The 18,212-nt window shown below is 51.2% G+C and overlaps 1 protein-coding gene across 2 annotated transcripts in view; it reads left to right on the plus strand.

Moving 5' to 3' along the window:
• Positions 1-290: 290 nt before the first annotated feature.
• The window catches only part of MDM1 (Mdm1 nuclear protein), a 155,326-nt gene continuing 137,404 nt past the window's right edge, over positions 291-18,212 (plus strand). For both annotated transcript variants that reach the window (XM_075344829.1, XM_075344830.1), the window contains exons 1-4: positions 291-397; positions 3,129-3,225; positions 5,895-6,289; positions 13,832-13,966. In XM_075344829.1, the coding sequence (XP_075200944.1) occupies positions 380-397; positions 3,129-3,225; positions 5,895-6,289; positions 13,832-13,966 (645 nt within the window). In that variant the 5' untranslated portion in view covers positions 291-379. The remainder of the gene's footprint in view (positions 398-3,128; positions 3,226-5,894; positions 6,290-13,831; positions 13,967-18,212) is intronic.

Raw genomic sequence — 18,212 nt, forward strand, 5'->3', positions numbered from 1 at the left:
GCGGCAGCAGTGCACAGGACTAGAGGAGGCAGCAGTGCACAGGACTAGAGGAGGCAGCAGTGCACAGGACTAGAGGAGGCAGCAGTGCACAGGACTAGAGGAGGCAGCAGTGCACAGGACTAGAGGAGGCAGCGCACAGGATTCGGGCTTCCTTGGGGACTCCGCTATTGTGTACAGCGCACAATCCAACAACACAGCTCAGGAGAGGAGACGCCGGAAGACGCTCTTTGATTGGAGCACCGCGTAACAGCCGTTACCACAGCGCAGGCGCAATGCACGCTGGACGCGGCGTGGGATTTACCTAGTAACGTTGTGTTTACAGGTGCCTGACACCGGTGACCGGCTGCTTCAGCGCAGAGGAAGCTGCGGAGGACGGAAGATGCCTGTCAGATTCAAGGTGCTGCTGTGTGACGCGTCCAGCTGCTGGACAGTGCTGTCTATGAGTGGTGTGTGATTGTACGTGTGTGAGTGATATGACGGAGCGGGGCATGAGAAGTGAAAGCAGGCAGGCAGTGCGCCACACTGTGCGAGCAGAGCAGTGCTCGGCAAGAAACCGACATTACTAGGTTATTGTTCCTCTGTGTGATCCAGTATCACCTCCATAGAGGGATCAGGCGGAACGCTGGACCGAGGCTCCGTGCCGATCACGTTCTGTTACATTTGGTATAATGATGCTCTGCCATCTTATTCACTAATTGTAAATCCCCGTGCCCTCTGTATAATCCGAGTACCCTCCGTGTAATCCTCCGTATAAGCCACGTGCCATCCCTATAAACTATGTGCCCTCCGTATAAGCCATATGTCTTATGTATAAGCTGCATGCCCTCCGTATAAGGGGGGTGACATCCATGTTTACTACGTAGCATCCGTATAGGTTGTGTGCCTTCCACATAGGTCAGGTGCCATCTGTATAAGCTGCATGCCCACCGTATAAGCCATATGTTCTAGGTATAAGCCCGAGGCATCCGTAAAAGCCGTGTGCACTCCGTACAAGCCCCGTAGCATCCGTGTAAGCTGCGTGCCCTCTGTATAAGCCCTGAAGCGTCTGTATAAGCCCCGTGGCATCTGTAAAAACATGTGCACTCTGTATAAGCCCTGTAGCATGCATATAAGCCCCTTACCATCCGTATAAGTCGTGTGCCCTTCGTATAAGCCCCATAGCATTCATATAATAAGCCCCATAGCATTCATATAAGCCCCATAGCATTCATATAAGCCGCGTGTCCTCCGTGTAAACCCTGTAGCATCTGTATAAGCCATGTGCCCTCCGTATAAGTGTGCCACCCCCGTGGAAGCAGCCGAGCTGCTTGGATCCGGGTTCGCTGTGGCTAGAGGGTCTCCGGCCCCGGATGTCGTGCGGCAACTGAAATGAAAGGGGGTATTTACAGGGGAATGTATATATAGTTCGTGATGCCACCCGTGGTGTACGGTAATTTGGGGAGTACCGCCGCTGCCGTTGTGAGTACCCAGGGTGATGAAGTGGGGCAGCAAGGTATCGTAGCCCTCCACGCGTAGGGGGATGCCCTGGGACTCGGTTTTGGATGCCGTGGGATGCAGGGGTCACTCTCGTACTCAGTCAATAAGCAGACGCTGACAACCGGGTAAAGCAACTCTCTGGGTGCCGCTGCTGCTGAGGGGAGCTCGTCCGGGTCCCGTCCCCTATAGTGTTGCCTGGTGATCCGTGGCCTGCCTCCTGGCACTAAGTTTAACTTCATTGTGGTGGCCCAGTAGTATGGAACTTGCCGGGCCCCGCTCCCCACTGTGGCTAAGAATGGGAGCTTGCTCTCAGGGCTCACGCTTGGGATTTTCTGGACCGTTTTGGATTGGAAAGTCCTATCCCCCTCATTGTGCTAATGCCCCGATTCTGGAGCTGGTGGGAACAGATTATAAAGGCTCCGTTCTCCTCAGGTGAATTGTCGGGTTGCCTGAAGCTACTCCCCGACCTAGGGTCCGTGTACCCCGTCGTGCCTTCAGGCCCAGAACCGGTGATAGTGCTAGGCTGCCGGCTGTCCTCCTCGACAGGTCCAGGCCCCTTGCCACAATCCCCTACGACCGGGGGTCCGACTCCTCTAGGCCCAGACCACCGTCTGCAACCTCGACAGCTTCTCTAGGAGCCACCGCTCCCGACCTCCTCTCACTCTCTTCTCTGACTACACACTCACTACACTCCTCACCTCCCTTCCCTGACCCCCAAAGTGGGCGACTCTATTTCACTCAAGCTGTCCACTGGTGTATCTGGTGGATGTGATGCAGGGTGCACCTAGGATTTGATTTGCTGTTGGAGGCAACACTATTAGATAGGAACCCAGAACCATGAGGGACTTGGAATACTGCACAAATGAGGTATTCACTAAAACAGACCCTTCTGGAGAGCTTATAGTGAACCTGTTCGCTTCGGATGTAGGGTAGATTTTCAGGTAAATAGTAGCACAGTGCTGCCCAGACACCTTTTTGAAACTGAAGCTACTGGGAGAAAATGAGCTTATTTCTTCCTAGAAGCCACTTGCTTTCAGTCATGGGGTTATGCACAGGGCGGCTACAGTCACTGCTCACTATACCGTATACTATGCTGTGAGTGGCGGATGTAAGCACGCCCAGAATGCTCGCTCTGCTCAGATACGCTGCTATATATGTGCAGATTGTATTACACAGCTCATCAACATTTATGGATCAGTCACAGCACTTTCTGCAACAATATTTATGTGTGAACCTACTTTAACCCAGATTTTTCAATTGTCTTTTCAAACCTAATTTCCTGCTTCCTCCTGTCTATTGCTGTGTATGGTTTATGAGGCTGCTCTAAAGCATTTTTTCTTATATTTTTACTAGCTTAGTGTATGCCTGAAGGACACTCTTTTTCATCTGCTGGATGCATAGGGTCCTATGGATATATTTGGTATATACGCCAGTGATATTTAGAGAATGATATGTTGAGATCTTTCCTCTGCGGCCAGATGTTGCGCAAGTGGTTGAAAACCGCACAGTTTCCTGTCCCCGGTAAACATCCACTACTGTCACTGTAGGAGGCACCTGTACAGATTTGGATAAAAACAACAATTCTCTTTTTATCCATTTGAGCATTGGACCATGCATTCATTCATAACATTTTATATCTTATTTTAATATAGGGTCTATCAGAATATGATAGGAATTTCAAGTGGAGATCCTGGGATGAAGATCAAGCCGAAATGTCTAGATGGGCAGGTCTTCCTTCTGATGAACTTGGTGAGAAGTAATGTTCTTTAGAGAGACGTGTGTTTGTTGTTTTTTATTTTTTTTCTTTTCTTTTAAAGAGCTTGTCTACTACTCATTCATCTTTTTTTCTCCCCTTAAAAATAGATAAGCCTATACTCACCTCCGGTGCGTTTCTGAGGCCCACGTGATATTGTCTGTCTCCCCACCTTTGGATGTTTGAGCAAGATGTGAGCGCTGGGCTTACTTTCTGCTCAAACGTCTGATGGCGGGGATACAGGCGGCGGACACAGATTGGTCACGGGGCCCATGTGTCATAACAATGTCACATGGGCCCTGGGAATGTGGCTTTAGACATTGCAGGAACCGCGGCCGCAGTGGAGGTGAGTAGAGGCTAATTTATTTTTACGGGGGCAAACAAGGGGAATGAGTAGGGGTTGTCCAAGTGGTGACAAGTCATTTTAAGCTTTCATGTATTAACACTAAAGGCCCTGTTACACGCTACGATTTATCTGACGATACGTCGTCGTGGTCACGGTTTTCGTGACGCATTTCCGTCATCGTTAGCGACGTCGTTGCGTGTGACACCTACGCGCGGCTCCGAACGATCGCTAATAGGATGAAAATCGTTGATCGTTGACTTGTCGTTCAGTTTCAAAATATTGTTCGTCGTTTGGAACACAGCAGACATATTGCTACGTTTGACACCCTGCCAACAACATCCACACGACCGCCTTGGTCAAACAATATATCGCTGAACGATGTTGCGTCGTTTGTGAGATGTGTACGTGTGACCGCTACTAAACGACCTATGTGCGATCTCGGCAAATCGTAACAACGATCTTGGCGTGTCACATCGCTAACGTGATCGTCAGATAAATCGCAGCATGTAACGGGGCCTTTAGTGAATCGTGTTGCTTAATGATCGCCCACCGCTCCGTTCACACAGGGTGCTTCAGATCCCTTTAACTATTTCTTATTTATTGATTGCTTGTTAGGCTCTAATTAAAGGCTTTGGTTTTAGAAATTCATTAATTACTTTTATTGGTTTTTACTTTGAATAGAATAGCAATATATGTTATTCTGTGTGGCAAAATTTTGTATATTATTGAATGCTTACTAAATTCTGCAACACTCATTATTCTAAGGAATGTATGTCTGGTTCAGATTTTATTATAATGTAAATCTGTTACATGGCCAATGACTGGCTGCAGCAATGCCCCGCTGCGACCTGTAAAGGGGGCTTTGCACACAGCAACATCGCTAGCGTTGTTTGTGCGTCACAGGCAAATCGCTGCCCGTGGCGCAAAATATCGCTGTTACCCGTCACACTACTTACCTTCCTAGCAACGTCGCTGTGGGCGGCGAATAACCCCTTTTTTAAGGGGGAGGTTCGTGCGCCGTCACAGCGACGTCACACAGCGGCCCGCCAATAGAAGCAGAGGGGCGGAGACCAGCCGCATAAACGACACGCCCACCTCGTTGCCGGCAGGACGCAGGTACGTTGTTGTTCGTCGTTCCCGGGGTGTCACACGTAGCGATGTGTGCTGCCTCAGGAACGACGTACAACCTGCGTCCTGAAGCAGCAACGATATTTTGTAAATGAACGACTTGTCAACGATAAAGTGAGTATTTTTGATCGTTAGCGGTTGCTCGTACGTGTTACACGCAACGACGTCGCTAGCGAGAACGGATGTGCGCCACGAATTCTGTGACGCCATCGACATCTCGTTAGCGATGTTGTTGCGTGTAAAGCGGCCTTTACAGCCAAGGATTGGTACAGTGTTCGTGTCCTTGTGTCCAGGATTAAACGGTGGGGATTGGGAAGGTAAGTATTGCTTCTTTTATTTCTTAACCCTTTTTGGCTTTTTTGTAAAATATAATTACTTACCAGACAAATTCTTGAAAAGGGTTGTCTTATGTTTATTAGCGGTTAAAATGGCAAAATTCTGGTTAAAAAGAGCAACTTTGCAATTTTGTTTATAAAAATTCTCTCATTCTCAAGAACGGAGGGATTTTTACTTCTATAGCTTATTGCTCATTGCGTAGGATACTGGCAACCTCATTGTGGACGATTTCTTATACATGGAGTGCACACTTACAAGTTGTTTGCTATACATCGTGCAAGCACCAGTCTCAAGCTGGCAAGATCACTGGTTCCAGTCAGCTTAAAGGCCGCCCGAATTCCTACAGTGCTGCATCGGCAACGCTTCCTAATTAGTGATGACGAGAACTATCATGCTCAGGTGCGTGGAACGCGTAACAAGCAGTTGGTGCTTGGATGGTGCGACTCGTGTATTGATTATAATGAAAGTCAATGGGGAACTTAAACATTTTCCCCGAAAAATGCTAGGGTTTCCCATTAAAGAGTCGCGCCCATCCAAGCATCCGACTGCTTGTAATGAGTACTGAGCATCTGAGCATGTTAGTGCTCGCAAATCACTATTCTTAATACTAGCAGAATCATAAAGCGCTCTGTCCAGACTATGGACGAGCTAATGCCGCTAGTGTGAACAGTCAATCTTCAGGAGTGCATAGTACAACAGCATGCAGGAACCTGGGAGGCTCGGGAGAGGTGTACTCCTGAAGAAAGAAGATTAGCTCACACCTTCAATCCTAAATGTACCAGATGTTTTCTAAGTAAAATATGTGTTTTTGTGATTACTTGTCTACTTTAATATTGTACTTGTTTCCTTATAAAGGTATCATTAGAGAGCCCAACTTTTCATCAAAACGAAGAGTTCAATATTATAATCCTCAAATTGCAAAATCATTTCATTGGAAAGAAAATAATGCTTTAACTGCAGAAACGCCAAGCCTAAGTCAAAATAGTAAAACGCATTCCATGGTTGAAGAGAAGTTACACACGCCAGAGGCACCAAGGTTGCAAAAAAAATCCAGATCTCAATCAGCAGTGCCTAGAAAGGTTTCTGACAATGGCAGCTCTGCAGTCCTTAGAATTAAGTCTGCAGATGACATGGCAGCAGCGCCTGTAAAACAACCTGTGAATGACAGTGTGACCCTGAACAAAGAAAGGAAGAAAACCGAAAGTCCACCAGTGCCTAGTGATGCAGGGCAACCAAAAGACACAAATGGGGTAAGAGCAGAAATAGGCATATATTAAGATGCTACACTATACTGTGTTTATCTTCTAAAATAAGCTCTACACTGAAAATAAGGATTTTGTGGTCTCTTTGGAGTAGGTTTGAAATATAAGCCCTATTCCAAAAATAAGCCCTAATTGCATGCTCAAACTAAGGATCCTGAAATAGGACTTGTGCAGCCCTGTTTCAGGATAAGTAACTTTTAGTGTCTCCTTGTGTTGCTCTAAAGCTGGTGTCACACACAGCGACAACGACAACGACGTCGCTGCTACGTCACCATTTTCTGTGACGTTGCAGCGACGTCCCGTCGCTGTCGCTGTGTGTGACATCCAGCAACGACCTGGCCCCTGCTGTGAGGTCGCCGGTCGTTGCTGGATGTCCAATTTCATTTTTTTGGTCGTCACTCTCCCGCTGTGAAGCACACATCGCTGTGTGTGACAGCGAGAGAGCGATGAAATGAAGGGAGCACGGAGCAGGAGCCGGCGTCTGGCAGCTGCGGTAAGCTGTAACCAGGGTAAACATCGGGTAACCAAGGGAAGACCTTTCCCTGGTTACCCGATATTTACCTTCGTTACCAGCCTCCGCTCTTGCTGCCAGTGCCGGCTACTGCTCTGTGCACATGTAGCTGCAGTACACATCGGGTAATTAACCCGATGTATACTGTAGCTAGGAAAGCAAGGAGCCAGCGCTAAGCAGTGTGCGCGGCTCCCTGCTCTCTGCACTGTGACATGTAGCTGCAGTACACATCGGGTTAATTAACCCGATGTGTACTGTTGCTAGGAGAGCAAGGAGCCAGCGCTAAGCAGTGTGCGCGGCTCCCTGCTCTCTGCAGATGCAGCGACATTATGATCGCTGCTGCTTCTGCTGTGTTTGACAGCTAAGCAGCGATCATAACAGCGACTTACAAGGTCGCTGTTACGTCACAGAAAATGGTGACGTAACAGCGACGTCGTTGTCGCTGTCGCTTAGTGTGAACCCAGCTTTAGCCCTGGATAATTAAGTGAATGCACATTCATCCTCTTCCCCCACTCAGAATCCCACCCACCGCTCTAAACTCTGCACAGGCCCTTACACTCTATGCCTGCTGTACTGTTTCACTGTACTAGGATCACATCGCAATCCTCAGTGGCTCTCTTGAGCTGAGAGTGATGGCTGCATAGACCTACACGCTGTCACTCTCAGATCAGGAGTGCTGCCGATGATTGTGGTGAGCAAGTGCATGGCTGATTAAGTGAATAAATATTCACCTTCTTCCCCTGTAGTCCCGCCAACTGCTCTGAGTCCTGCACAGTCACCCGCACTCTGCCTGCTATATTATCGGTACTGCCAGCCCGAGGATGGTATTGCAATCATCGGTGCCTCTCTTCAGCTGAGAGTGGCAGTGTGTATTTTTATACAGCTGTCACTGTCAATGCAGGAGAGATACTGAGGATTGTGTGGCAATCTTGGGCATTAATACAGCAGGCAAATATAAGACACCCCCTGAAAATAAGCCTTAGCACATTTTTCAAAGCAGAAAAGAATATATGCCCTTGTATTATTTTTGGGAAAGCACAGTAATTGTATCATAAGATTTATATTGCTTATATTTGTTTTCTTTGTCGCTCCTAATTGGGAGACCCAGACAATTGGGTGTATAGCTATGCCTCCGGAGGCCACACAAAGTATTACACTAAAAGTGTAACGCCCCTCCCCTTCAGCCTATACACCCCCCATGCTGCTACGGGCTCATCAGTTTTTATGCTTTGTGCGAAGGAGGTCAGACATGCACGCATAGCTCCACAGCTTAGTCAGCAGCAGCTGCTGACTATGTCGGATGGAAGAAAAGAGGGCCCATAACAGGGCCCCCAGCATGCTCCCTTCTCACCCCACTCTTGTCGGCGGTGTTGTTAAGGTTGAGGTATCCATTGCGGGTACAGAGGCTGGAGCCCACATGCTGCTTTCCTTCCCCATCCCTCAATTAGGGCTCTGGGTGAAGTGGGATCCTTTCGGTCTCCAGGCACAGGAGACTGTGCTCCATCCACAGCTCCTGAGGACCCTGCTGGATAGGAGCCGAGTATCGTTCAGGGACATGGCCCTGCTACTTTGAGGTACTCTGTGTCCCCGTGGGGACCGCGCACAGCAACACTCCAGCATTGCTGGGTGTGCTAGTGCACCGGGGACAGCAGCGCTGACTGAGTTTGTGCCATTACACACTTCAGCGTCGCTGAGTGTGTTCGTGTAGGGGGACTGCCGCGCTGACCGCCGCTGCCAGGGTTATCACTGCGGCGCGGCTGGGACTGTTAGTGCGCCGGGGACTTCCGCGCTGACCGCGCTTATACGGCGGCCGCGCTTATAACTCGAGTCCCCGGCTTTTGCGGCCTAGTCTCTTTTTCTTCCCGCCCCCAGCCCTGCCAGTCAGGGGAAGGGCGGGACGCTGTACAGGACGGCAGCACTGAGGGCTGGAGCATGCTTTGCATACTCCACCCCCCTCACTCTGCACAGTGGGGCACCAGTTCCCGCACTTTTCTGGGTCACGCCCACGGCTCCCTCCTCTCCTCAGGACGCCGGCAGCCATTCCTCTCAGCTCTGCTAACGCTGGAGAGGAGAGACAAGCTCAGGGAGACCCAGGCAGGAATTCTGGTGCCCACACAACCGCTTTGCGCAGGCGGTAAGCAGCACCTGTGGTGCTGGCCCCACTAGTGCAGAAGTGTACTTATAGATTATATGATTATAGACTATACTTTACACTGTATGGTGCACTGTTGATTTTTGGCTATATACCCTCCTGTATTGCTCAGAGGAGACAACAGCATGTCGTCCACAAATAGCAAGGGTGCCAAAGCACATACTTACTATGCTGCCTGTGCAGCATGTACGGCTATACTGCCGGCAGGTTCCACTGACCCTCATTGTGTGCAATGCTCGGCCCCTGTGGCACTTTCTCAGCCGGAGCCTCTGCTAAGGGTGGCCCAGGGAGAACCACCTGTTAACACTGTCCAAGTGACAGGGACGGAGTTTGCAGTTTTTACTGAAAGACTTTCTGAGACTATGGCTAAGATATTAGAAGCCTTGCAGTCCAGGCCGGCATCTCAAGCCATGGGCACTGTGGAATCATTGCCCCCTGGTCCCCCTCAGTTGGAACAGCAATGTCCTCCCGGGGTGTCTCATGGATCCCAGGGTGAGGTCTCTGACACGGACCGCAGCCCCAGACCGACTAAGCGAGCTCGCTATGAAATCCCCTCGACATCATCACAATGTTCAGGGTCTCAGCGAGAGGACTCTCTGTATGATGAAGCGGAGGTAGCTGATCAGGATTCTGATCCTGAAGCCGCTCTCAACCTTGATACTCCTGATGGGGACGCCATAGTGAATGATCTTATTGCGTCCATCAATGAAATGTTGGATATTTCTCCCTCAGCTCCTCCAGTGGAGGAGTCAGCTTCTCAGCAGGAGAAATTCTGTTTCAGGTTTCCCAAGCGTACAAAGAGTATGTTTCTGGACCACTCTGACTTCAGAGAGGCAGTCCAGAAACACCGAGCTTGTCCAGATAAGCGTTTTTCCAAGCGCCTTAAGGATACACGTTACCCTTTCCCCCCTGACGTGGTCAAGGGCTGGACTCAGTGTCCCAAGGTGGATCCTCCAATCTCCAGACTGGCGGCTAGATCCATAGTTGCAGTGGAAGATGGAGCTTCACTCAAGGATGCCACTGACAGACAGATGGAGCTCTGGTTGAAATCCATCTATGAAGCTATCGGCGCGTCTTTTGCTCCAGCATTCGCAGCCGTATGGGCACTCCAAGCTATCTCAGCTGGTCAGGCGCAAATTGACGCACTCACACGTACGCCTGCGCCGCAAGTGGCGTCCATAACCTCTCAAACGTCGGCATTTGCGTCTTACGCTATTATTGCTGTCCTGGACTCTGCGAGCCGTACGGCGGTTGCAGCCGCCAATTCGGTAGCAATACGCAGGGCCTTGTGGCTGCGGGAATGGAAGGCAGATTCGGCTTCCAAAAAGTGCTTAACTGGATTGCCATTTTCTGGCGACCGTTTGTTTGGTGAGAGATTGGATGAAATCATCAAACAATCCAAGGGAAAGGAAACATCCTTACCCCAGGCCAAACCAAAAACACCCCAACAGAGGAGGGGACAGTCGAGGTTTCGGTCCTTTCGGGGTGCGGGCAGGTCCCAATTCTCCTCGTCCAAAAGGCCTCAGAAGGATCAGAGGAACTCCGACGCATGGCGGTCTAAATCACGCCCTAAAAAGACCGCCGGAGGTGCCGCTACCAAGGCGGCTTCCTCATGACTTACGGCCTCCTCACACCGCATCCTCGGTCGGTGGCAGGCTCTCCCGCTTTTGCGACACCTGGCTGCCACAAGTAAAAGACCGTTGGGTGAGAGACATTTTGTCTCACGGTTACAGGATAGAGTTCAGCTCTCGTCCTCCGACTCGATTCTTCAGAACATCTCCGCCTCCCGAGCGAGCCGAGGGTCTTCTGCAGGCGGTGGGCATTCTGAAGGCAGAAGGAGTGGTGGTCCCGGTTCCTCTTCAGCAACAGGGTCACGGTTTCTACTCCAACCTGTTTGTGGTTCCAAAGAAGGACGGGTCCTTCCGTCCTGTTTTGGACCTAAAACTGCTCAACAAACACGTAAGGACCAGGCGGTTCCGGATGGAATCCCTCCGCTCCGTCATCGCCTCAATGTCCCAAGGAGATTTCCTAGCATCGATCGATATCAAGGATGCTTATCTCCACGTACCGATTGCTCCAGAGCATCAGCGCTTCTTGCGCTTCGCCATAGGAGACGAACACCTTCAGTTCGCGGCACTGCCGTTCGGCCTGGCGACAGCCCCAAGGGTTTTCACCAAGGTCATGGCTACAGTAGTTGCGGTCCTCCACTCTCAGGGTCACTCAGTGATACCTTACTTAGACGATCTGCTGGTCAAGGCACCCTCTCAAGAGGCATGCCAACACAGCCTCAACGTTACTCTGGAGATTCTCCAGAGTTTCGGGTGGATCATCAATTTTCCAAAGTCAAATCTGACACCGGTCCAATCGCTGACATATCTTGGCATGGAGTTTCATACTCTTCCAGCGATAGTGAAGCTTCCGCTGGACAAACAGCGTTCACTACAGACAGGGGTGCAATCTCTCCTTCAAGGTCGGTCACACCCCTTGAGGCGCCTCATGCACTTCCTGGGGAAGATGGTGGCAGCAATGGAAGCAGTCCCTTTCGCGCAGTTTCACCTGCGTCCTCTTCAATGGGACATCCTACGCAAGTGGGACAGGATGCCGACGTCCCTAGACGGGAACGTCTCCCTCTCTCAGGCAACCAAAGCTTCCCTTCGGTGGTGGCTTCTTCCCACCTCATTATCGAAGGGGAAATCCTTCCTACCCCCATCCTGGGCGGTGGTCACGACGGACGCGAGTCTGTCAGGGTGGGGAGCAGTTTTTCTCCACCACAGGGCTCAGGGTACGTGGACTCAGCAAGAGTCCTCACTTCAGATCAATGTTCTGGAGATCAGGGCAGTGTATCTTGCCCTAAAAACGTTCCAGCAGTGGCTGGAAGGCAAGCAGATCCGAATTCAGTCGGACAACTCCACAGCGGTGGCTTACATCAACCACCAAGGTGGGACACGCAGTCGGCAAGCCTTCCAGGAAGTCCGGCGGATTCTGCTGTGGGTGGAAGCCACAGCATCCACCATATCCGCAGTTCACATCCCAGGCGTAGAAAACTGGGAAGCAGACTTTCTCAGTCGCCAGGGCATGGACGCAGGGGAATGGTCCCTTCACCCGGACGTGTTTCAGGAGATCTGTTGCCGCTGGGGGATGCCGGACGTCGACCTAATGGCGTCACGGCACAACAACAAGGTCCCAACATTCATGGCTCGATCTCAAGATCACAGAGCTCTGGCGGCAGACGCCTTAGTTCAGGATTGGTCGCAGTTTCAGCTTCCTTATGTGTTTCCTCCTCTGGCACTGTTGCCCAGAGTGTTACGCAAGATCAGGGCCGACTGCCGCCGCGCCATCCTCGTCGCTCCAGACTGGCCGAGGAGGTCGTGGTACCCGGATCTGTGGCATCTCACGGTCGGCCAACCGTGGGCACTGCCAGACCGACCAGATTTGCTGTCTCAAGGGCCGTTTTTCCATCTGAATTCTGCGGCCCTCAACCTGACTGTGTGGCCATTGAGTCCTGGATCCTAGCGTCTTCAGGATTATCTCTAGTAGCAGTCACCTCACTTCGGAGAGTGTCTGAGTTGGCAGCGTTATCATGCAAAGCCCCTTTCCTGGTGTTTCACCAGGACAAGGTGGTTCTGCGTCCGGTTCCGGAATTCCTCCCTAAGGTGGTATCCCCTTTTCATCTCAATCAGGACATCTCCTTACCCTCGTTTTGTCCTCATCCAGTTCACCAATGTGAAAAGGATTTGCACTTGTTAGATCTGGTGAGAGCACTCAGACTCTACATTTCTCGTACGGCGCCCCTGCGCCGCTCGGATGCACTCTTTGTCCTTGTCGCTGGCCAGCGTAAAGGGACACAAGCTTCCAAATCAACCCTGGCTCGGTGGATCAAGGAACCAATTCTCGAAGCTTACCGTTCCTCGGGGCTTCCGGTTCCCTCAGGACTGAAGGCCCATTCTACCAGGGCCGTGGGAGCGTCCTGGGCCTTGCGACACCAGGCTACGGCTCAGCAGGTGTGTTAGGCAGCTACCTGGTCGAGCCTGCACATTTTCACGAAACACTATCAAGTGCATACCTATGCTTCGGCAGATGACAGCCTAGGTAGGCGAGTCCTTCAGGAGGCAGTTGCCCACCTGTAGGACGGAGCCGTTACGGCTCTATTATGAGGTATTATTTACCCACCCAGGGACTGCTTTTGGACGTCCCAATTGTCTGGGTCTCCCAATTAGGAGCGACAAAGAAGAAGGGAATTTTGTTTACTTACCGTAAATTCCTTTTCTTCTAGCTCCAATTGGGAGACCCAGCACCCGCCCCTGTTTTTGTATACACATGTTGTTCATGTTAAATGGTTTCAGTTCTCCGATATTCCTTCGGATTGAATTTACTTTAAACCAGTTTATAATTTTTTCCTCCTTCTGGCTTTTGCACCAAAACTGATGAGCCCGTAGCAGCACGGGGGGTGTATAGGCTGAAGGGGAGGGGCGTTACACTTTTAGTGTAATACTTTGTGTGGCCTCCGGAGGCATAGCTATACACCCAATTGTCTGGGTCTCCCAATTGGAGCTAGAAGAAAAGGAATTTACGGTAAGTAAACAAAATTCCCTTCTTTTCAGTCTTTTTCCCAGTTACTGCTCTAAAGCCTAGTTACATCTGTATTATCACTCTCTACAACCTTCACATTGTCCACAGTGTGATGTCATGTATGGGTGCTTACTATACAAACCTTTATGCCATGAACATTAGTACTTAGTTTGTACAGTAGTTGATGACCTCAGTTTACTGATTATGTTAATAGTATATTTGAAAGTTCAGATTCTACTTGTAAGTCCTCTGAGAAATGAATATTATAAAGACTGATGAAGTTATGTCATATGTGAAGATCCACAGGGTTCTGCAGAAGAAAGCAGGCTTGAATGTTGCACCTGCACACCATCCGCTGAAGATATCTGAGTACAGAAGACAGTTTGAAAGAAAGAGTCCCACAGAAAACTCACCATTGCTTGCTGCCGAACATGTATGTCTTCATATGTGGTTATTAAAAGGTTTTTCCGATTTTCAAAATACCGTATTTTCCGCTTTATAAGACGCTCTGGATTATAAGACGCACCCCAAATTTAGAGATAAAAAAGGTAAAAAAAAAATAAAAATGGGGTCCGTCTTATACTCCGGTGTTGTCTTAGTGTTGTCTTACCGGAAGGGGGCAGCAGTGGTGGAGAAGCGGGTCACAGGAGGCAGAGGTTCTGCTGGCACACGCGGGTCAGTGGCTGCAGGTGCGGTGACATCCGTGGCGGCAGGCTCGGCCAGTCAGTGGTGGCAAGTGCAGCGGCATCTGTGGAGGCAGGTGCGGTGGAGGCAGGTGCTGTGGCGTCCGTGGAGGAAGGCGCGGCGGGTCAGTGGCAGAAGGCACGGCGGCGTCCGTGGCGGGTCAGTAGTGGCAGTGGCAGGTGAGGCGGGTCAGTAGTGGCTGCGGCAGCGGCGGCGGGTGAGTGGTGCAGCAGATTGGTGCGGTGAGTGTCCCAGTGTGTCCGCGGTCCTGGTTCAAGTGATGGTGCCCGGAGTGGTGCATGTGCAGATGGAGCTCTCATCCATGGGCTCCATCTGTGCACGCGTTGACTCCCGGAGAGGTGCGTGCGCAGATGGAGCTCTCATCCCAGAGCTCCGTCTGCGCATGAGCTGTCTCCCGGCACCATCATTTGAAACTGGGACCGCGGACGCACTGGGAAACCTGCCACACAGCCACCCACCCGCACAGAGAGGCAGCCGCTCCCGACAGGCACCCAGCTGCCTCCCACACGCAGGTACAGGCACCCAGCTGCCGCCCGCACACAGGCACCCGGCTGCCGCCCGCACACAGTTACAGGCACTCGGCCGCCTGAACGCACTAGAATGCTGCACAGACAGGCCCCCCAGGTAAAGCTATATTCGGATTTTAAGACGCACCCCTCATTTTTCTCCCAAATTTTTGGGAGGAAAAGTGCGTCTTATAATCCGAAAAATATGGTATATGTTATCAAGGTTTATTATTTCTAGCTTAAAAAAACCAAACAAACTGTGCTTTACTCACCTTACCAGGGTAAAGCTTTGAGTCTCCACTGCTGCTCCTGGTGTTGTCTGCCACACTGACATATCGGCAGCACTGCAGCCAATCAGTGAGCTCAGCAGCTCTGCCCAAGTTGACTTCACGAGCCGCTGAGCTCACTGATTGGCTGCAGTGCTGCCAACATGATGTTAGTGCTGCAAACAATAAGGCTGCATGCCCACAATCAGGGTTTGCAATGTTTTGGACACAGTGCTTGCGCTACGTTCAAAACGCAGCGTTGTACAGTACAAGCATAGTGGATGGGATTTCTAGAAATCTTGTGCCCACTGTGCTTGTTTTTCACGCAGTGAAAACTGAACTGCAGCATGGCAGTTCTTTGCTACGGAGATGCAAGTGTTCTCCACAGGGAGAACACAAGCGAGAGAACCCTTATCGTGGGTACGAGCAGCTGTGGTCTCGTGCAGAGGAGACTCGCGGTCCCGCAGGTCAGGACCCGCTGCGTCCAGGACGTAGCGAGTCCTGATCGTGTGCACATACCCTAACAGACACTAGGCGCTGTGGTGGAGGCTCGGCGCTGGACCCAGGGAAAGCGAATAAAGCAAAGTTGATTTTATAAATAAACTGCAGCAGGGGAAAGGTATTTTTCTCAGCCGGAAAACCCCTTAAAATTCTTGGTACTAACATAGTGCCAATATATAAGCTATGAATGATAAACTTTGATATACCTCTATTAGAATTGTTGGGGGCGGTATACCCAGACACAGGATCAATTGCCTTTCAATTAGTTACATAATAGAATTTAATTGAACTGGCCAGTGCATATTTATCACATCTTATATTGATTTGTATGTGGTTAGGATGACACTTTAGGTTCCAGGATATCAGGGGATTTTTATGCACTAGCAGGGATAATCTTTTAATATTTTTTATTTCTTCATCGTTCCTTATGGGAGACCCAGACCATGGGTGTATAGCTTCTGCCTCCGGAGGACACACAAAGTACTACACTAAAAAGTGTAGCTCCTCCCTCCGAGCATATACACCCCCTGGATGACCACATCTAGCCAGTTCAATGCTTTGTGTTCAGGAGGTCACACACACATGCATTCTCATCTGATTTTTGATTTTTGATTTCAAAGAGTTGGAAGAAAAGCCTGGACTCCCGGCATGTCCCTTCTCACCCCACTGTGTCGGCGGTTCTGTTAAGGTTGATTTACAAGGCTGGAGCCTTACATGCCGCGCTCCTTCACCATCCCTCGGGCTCTGGCTTGAAGTGGGAGCCATCACGGTTCTCTCTGCTTTGCAGGAGACCGGTCTCCATCCGCAGCCCTTTCAGGACCCTGCCGGACGGAGCGCTCACCCCTCAGGGACCTGGCCCTGCGTCTCATAAGCTCAGGCCGTGGCATCCTTGCAGGCCAACGGAGTAATTGTACCGGTTCCCGCCCGGGAACGGTTTAGAGGTTTCTACTCAAACCTCTTCCTAGTCCCCAAGAAGGACGGTTCCTTCCGGCCCATCCTGGATCTCAAGCTTCTCAACAAGCATGTTCAGGTGGGGCACTTTCGCATGGAATCTCTGCGATCGATCATTGCCTCAATGACCCAAGGAGATTTTCTAGCATCCATCGACATCAAGGATGCCTATCTGCATGTGCCAATTGCAGTTTCACACCAGCGTTGGCTACGTTTTGCAATCGGAGAGGAACATTTCCAATTCGTGGCTCTCCCCTTCGGGTTAGCCACGGCCCCTCGTGTATTCACCAAGGTCATGGCAGCAGTGGTTGCGGTTCTGCACCTCCAGGGGTTGGCAGTGATTCCTTACCTGGACGACCTTCTAGTCAAGGCTTCATCCAGTGCAGACTGTCAGCGGAGTGTCTCGCTCACTCTCGCCACGCTTGTTCAATTCGGGTGGCTTGTCAATCTGCCCAAGTCCACTCTGACCCCGACCCAGAAACTTACGTACCTAGGGATGCAATTCGAGACTCTGCCGGCACTTGTGAAACTGCCCTTAGTCAAACAGCAGTCCCTTCATCTGGCGGTGCGCTCTCTGTTGAAGCCCCGCCGTCATTCCATCAGGCACCTCATGCAGGTGCTGGGTCAGATGGTGGCGTCAATGGAAGCGGTTCCCTTTGCCCAGTTCCATCTGCGTCCCCTGCAGCTGGACATTCTCCGCTGTTGGGACAAGCGGACCTCTTCCTTGCACAGGCTAGTGGCTCTGTCACCACAGACCAGGAGCTCTCTTCAGTGGTGGCTTCAGCCCCTCTCTCTGTCCCAGGGACACTCCTTTCTGGCCCCGTCCTGGGTGATTCTCACCACGGATGCCAGTCTATCCGGCTGGGGAGCAGTGTTTCTCCACCACCGAGCACAGGGCACTTGGACTCCGTCCGAATCAGCCCTCTCGATCAATGTGCTGGAAATCAGAGCTGTGCTCCTAGCTCTCGTAGCCTTTCACCACCTGTTGGCGGGCAAGCACATTCGAGTCCAGTCAGACAACGCGACAGCAGTTGCCTACATCAATCACCAGGGCGGGACTCGCAGCCGCCTAGCAATGTTGGAAGTTCAACGTATCCTTCAGTGGACGGAGGACTCCAAGTCCACCATATCCGCAGTCCACATCCCAGGCGTAGAAAACTGGGAGGCAGATTATCTCAGCCGTCAAACCGTGGACAGCGGCGAGTGGGCCCTGCATCCGGCAGTGTTCCGGTCAATCTGCCGCAAGTGGGGCACTCCGGAAGTGGATCTAATGGCATCCCGGCACAACAACAAGGTCCCGGTTTACGTGGCTCGCTCCCACGATCCTCAGGCCTTGGCGGCGGACGCGCTGGTTCAGGATTGGTCCCAGTTCCGTCTGGCCTACGTGTTTCCCCCTCTAGCTCTCTTGCCCAGAGTCCTGCGCAAGATCAGAATGGAGGGCCGTCGGGTCATCCTCATTGCTCCGGACTGGCCCAGGCGAGCTTGGTACACAGACCTGCTCCGTCTGTCCGTAGAGGTGCCGTGGCATCTTCCGGACCGCCCAGACCTTCTCTCACAAGGTCCGTTTTTCCGCCAGAATTCTGCGGCTCTCAGATTGACGGCGTGGCTCTTGAGTCCTGGATCCTGACGGCTTCAGGCATTCCTTCCGAGGTCATCTCCACTATGACTCAGGCTCGGAAGTCTTCCTCGGCCAGGATTTACCACAGGACTTGGAGAATTTTCCTGTCCTGGTGTCGCTCTTCCGGCCATG

Source organism: Anomaloglossus baeobatrachus, chromosome 4, assembly GCF_048569485.1.
Source record: "Anomaloglossus baeobatrachus isolate aAnoBae1 chromosome 4, aAnoBae1.hap1, whole genome shotgun sequence".
In the NCBI taxonomy this organism is placed as follows: domain Eukaryota; kingdom Metazoa; phylum Chordata; class Amphibia; order Anura; family Aromobatidae; genus Anomaloglossus; species Anomaloglossus baeobatrachus.